Genomic DNA, 4,623 nt, shown 5'->3' on the forward strand with positions numbered 1-4,623 from the left:
ATCTATGATATATATAAATATTTATGAGGGAGATAATAATATCACGAAGATGATAATATAATACAACTCCATAATTGACATTAATTGGAAGAGATTTTAAAGCAATCAAATTTACAAAACGGTGCATGTATCAAAGGGGAATTTAGTCCAAAAATCCTGTCTCTGAGACCTAGACTGAAACATCTGAAGAACTCAATCACCAATATTATAATTTTATACCATTTCTCTTGAACAAATTTGTATACTTCCATGCTTGCTTACAAGAATTTAGTATTTAAGAATTGGTTTTTATAAATGGGTTCTGCTAGTCTATTACTGATAGATTAGAAACATTACACAATGACCTAGTCTCTGACTGGTACATGATTCATGAATATGGCTAGATTTGCCTCCTTTTCATCATGAGAAGCATAAGAAAGTCAAAACTAGTGAAGTGAAGAAAATAATTTAGTCTGGTAACAGTAAACATGATTTTTAACAAAGTTTAATCCTCAAACTTACGAATCCTTATGTAATAACTAATAAACCAGTTAACCAAATTTTCAAACAATTCTCCCTAAACCCTTTTTGTTATTTTCTCATAATAGACCTAAGAAATTGATAAAGAAAAGATAGATGACAGTAAAATTTGGAAACTTGGAAAGAAGTAGAGAAGCAAAATATGATACAAAACAAAACAAAAAGTGTTCTTTGCAAAGGGAAAAGTAGATACAATTTTCTTGGTTATGTTTTGCTTTTGTTGTCAAATGTACAACAGTCACCACCTTGATCATGAGAGCAACAAAACAAATATAATACCCAAATCCGAAGCAAGAAACTGGAATGGAAATCCGAGAACCATACAAGCCTTCAAGTTACTTAACTGTTTGGACTTTTGATTGAAAATAATAAGCCTACAGCACATAGACAATTAGCATAGGAGAAGAAACAAAAGAGAAAATTTTCAAAAAGACGAGATAACTAAAGCAAGTAAGTTATGCAGCACCTCCAAACTGAGGCTAATGTTCAAAATGCTGACGTTTTGCTGTTCTTCGACAGTCAACACCTCCAAGCTGAGGCTGATATGAGCTCCTTTCGCTGCCAGCAAAGGGAGAGTGAAGACTGTTTCTTTTCAACATGGAAGCCCCTAACTGGAGTCCGCTGCACCAGACACTCAGCTTGGGACTCTGTGAAGTTACTGAATACCAATGGAGAAAACCCAGAATTCAAAAATGAAGATCTCCATGGAGGTGTTCTTTCAGGAGAACGGTGGCGACTCAGTACAAGTTTCTCGATTCCTGGTTGAAGTAGGAACTTTTCAATCTTTTGCAGGGCATCTAGGTTGACATTAACTGCATCAAGTGATTCGAGCAGGCCTGAATAAGAGTGAAAAGCGTGAATGATTTGGTGCGGAAATGGAACATCTGTTCGATCACACCCTCTTTCCAATGAGACCACAACTTTTGGTGAGAGCTGCTTCACAAAGCGGAGGACCAAAGGAAGGGACAAAGGGTAGCTGGAAAGGGCACTGATTGGGAGATTTACCGCAATTGCCTCACCCTCTGAGATGTGAATAGGCACTGGCCAAGAACCAGAGTTCAACGTTTCCAGGCTTATAATTTCGAGCTCAAAGGCCAAGTTGATTTCAGCGGCAAAATGTTTCAGGTTATCCTGAGTGAAACCCAGCTCGAATTCTTCATGTGTGGATGGGGACACAAAAGCAGTTATCTTAAGAGAACCTCCACCACCATTCCTCAAGGCCAGTTCTTGCATAAAAGAAGCCCATTGCCCACCATATCCAATATCAAAATCTATAACATGAATTCTACTAAAGCCTTCCAAGGCTTCTAAAATGGCTTGATTACAAGTGAAATTGGCAAACTGAAGAACCGGTGAGATTTCAGAGAAAGTTTTGTAAGCACCAATCTTAAAAATGAGATTGAAGGGTGGCAAAGCCAATGAGTTGTGGAGGAGCAACTGTAAGGCCTCCTTGAAATAGAAAGCAGCCCGTTGGAAAGGCTTACCAAGAGGAGAGACATGGTGATTGAGCCGCGCCAATATCCCTTGCGCGAGTACCGGATTTCCGGTTTCGATCAGCTCAGCAGCCTTGGAAAGTTGGTCAATAAACGCCTGCTGAAGCTGGTGGTTCGCCAGTTCTTCTCCCGCTCCTGCACTCAACATCTTCTGCTTTGCCACAGCCATAGTTGGCCTCTGCTGATGGAGTAACTGCAGCTGCTGTTCCTGTCCCCGAGCAAAGAGCTCTTGCCCGGAATTCGGAAACTGAACCTTTTGGAGCTGAAAGTTGGTCCCAACCGCACCAGTATTAAGCCGCTTCGCCGGGGGTTGAGACATAGCGTGGTGCTCTTGCAATTGAGCATATGTTAAAGGCATAAGCAAAGCTGGATTCTGGGCTAAATGAGCTTGGTTCTGGTTTATCACCATCTGAGGATTGAAAACCTGAGGCTTGGCATCCACAGAGTCGACCAACTGCTGCTGCTGCTGTTGTTGATGAAACGCCAAAGGTGAAAGCGAAACTGACATTAAATTGTTACCCGAAGTCGAAAACATGGGATTCATGGGGTTGGAACCCGAACCAAGCCTCAAAGAATTGTTGTTTTGAGCATTGGAGGTGCTATTGAAAGGGAAATCAGAACAAGTTGTTCCTTGTAAAGAAGGGTCAATAATGCTGCTCATCAAATTCCCACTAGTGGGCTCGAACCCACCATACCCCTGATCCACCACTCCAAAACCTCCTGCATTAAACTCCATTTCCTGGGAGGAAACACTCTCGCTCTGCAAAAGCCTGTTCAATCCCAGAGATGGGTCATCAACATCCGCCATCATCAACCTCAGAATAGACTGGTCATGACCCGGTGACTCAGATAACACGCTCTCCCAGTCCTCCATTCCAAGTCCACATTTTCCCTCCTCTAATGCTGCTCCTGCTGCCGATGGGGTCTCGGGGGCTGGCGCCACGCCGCCGGTGGTGGTGTCTGTGGAGCCGGTTCCACCACCGTTGCCGCAGCCGCCGCCGCCGCTGCTGCCGAGAGAGGAAGACAGTGTTGAGGTGGATCTGGGAGGGCTTGAGCTGCTTCTAGTGTCGAGAACAGAGGTGGGCTCAGTGCTGCCCACATAGCAATTCTCTTTGCTGATTAAGTTGTTCCACTTTAGTGGCCTTTGCTGTGGTGGTGACGACAATAATGAATCTGAAGCAGCAGTAGTACTAGTGAAGAAATCTAAGACCCCCTTCCCTTGAAACTCCTCAAAGGGTAGGGGCATGGCCTTCATCTAAAGTAACCAAATCAAAGAACACCTTAAAACCCAGGACTCCAAAAACCTCCAGTTTTCAACAAAAATAACCACCCACCCCACCTCACGAGCACAATACAAATATGTTTTTTTTTTTCACCTTTTCTCTCCAAATTTTGCCTACTTAAACTCTACTACAAGAGAAGAAGAAGAAGAAGAAAGGACTAGTTTTTTTAGAAGCAATTTGCAATACAAAGAGACCCTCTTTCTTTTTTCTCCTTGGCAATACATGCACAACTCTAGAAACGCATCAGGAGAGCTGCACCCCTAAGCCGCAGTTGCTTTCTTCTTCTTCAGCTTCTTAAGCAGTTGAAGCTTTTATAAATATATATATATATCTCAGTCGCACATGGTCAATTGAGCATGTCCGTACAATGACAAAGAGGCCCAATTAGACCGAGCCATCGTCTTCTTTTGGTGTTTATAGGTTTGTTGGTTTCTTCTTCTTCTTCTTCTCCTCCTTTTCCTTGTCCTCCTTCTCCTTTCTTTCTGTGTGTGTTTTTTGTTTGGAGTATTTTGCCTTCCCTCTGTTTTCTGCTATTTGGATGCGTGCAAACATATAAAAGTGGCAAAGTGCCTTCTCTCTCTCTCGTTTTCTTTTATTTTTTAAACTATTAATTTCTTTATGCCTTTTTTCTTTTTGACAAGTATAGGGGTAAATTAGTAAAAGACATGAGATCTCTCTCTCTCTCTTTTTTTTTTTTTGACAATATTGAATAAATATGCATATGTACTAACTAAATACACTCATTTGCCCCTAAAAAAACAACTAAACACGCTAACAATATTATCGACCCACCTAACAATATTATCCATTACTAAAACTAAAAAATATCTTTATAAAATGTTGCATATGTTTATTTAAACTTTATGTTGGATCCAAAATATTGCAGATTAATTACTTTCTATATATTTGATGAAGGTGAGTATAGAAAGTAACTAATATTATTGAAATGGTTTGTTGATCGCGTAAGAGCACTTGTATCAAATGCATCAAAATATAATATTCTTCAAATTTGTAGAGAATTGGCTAAAAACAACTTCCATTCGCTCTTCTATTATATATTATTTTTATCGCAATTACTTTACTTGCTCTATATTTATAACATATTATTCACTTCTGTAAATTTAATTTTTAATAATTTTTTTCATTTTCCACTTCAACTTGTTTATTTAAAAATGACTTTTTTTTATTAAAATATGATATTTTAACGATGTAAAAAAAATAGAGAATGAGTTGGTCGGACAATCGATCGCACTTGGCGCAGAACCAGTAAAAATCGTTGGATCATCACTTATTCAATGAATAGACATAATGACTAAAAATCAAAAGAA

The 4,623-nt window shown here is 39.8% G+C and overlaps 1 protein-coding gene across 1 annotated transcript; it reads right to left on the reverse strand.

The window, feature by feature from the left end:
* Positions 1 to 662: 662 nt before the first annotated feature.
* LOC133797625 (scarecrow-like protein 22) lies at positions 663 to 3,874 on the reverse strand. Its single transcript, XM_062235591.1, has one exon. The coding sequence runs from the start codon at positions 3,265 to 3,267 to the stop codon at positions 1,039 to 1,041; it is 2,229 nt and encodes a 742-aa protein (XP_062091575.1). The 5' UTR covers positions 3,268 to 3,874; the 3' UTR covers positions 663 to 1,038.
* Positions 3,875 to 4,623: the final 749 nt, after the last annotated feature.

Source organism: Humulus lupulus, chromosome 8 (assembly GCF_963169125.1).
Source record: "Humulus lupulus chromosome 8, drHumLupu1.1, whole genome shotgun sequence".
Taxonomy (NCBI): Eukaryota; Viridiplantae; Streptophyta; class Magnoliopsida; order Rosales; family Cannabaceae; genus Humulus; species Humulus lupulus.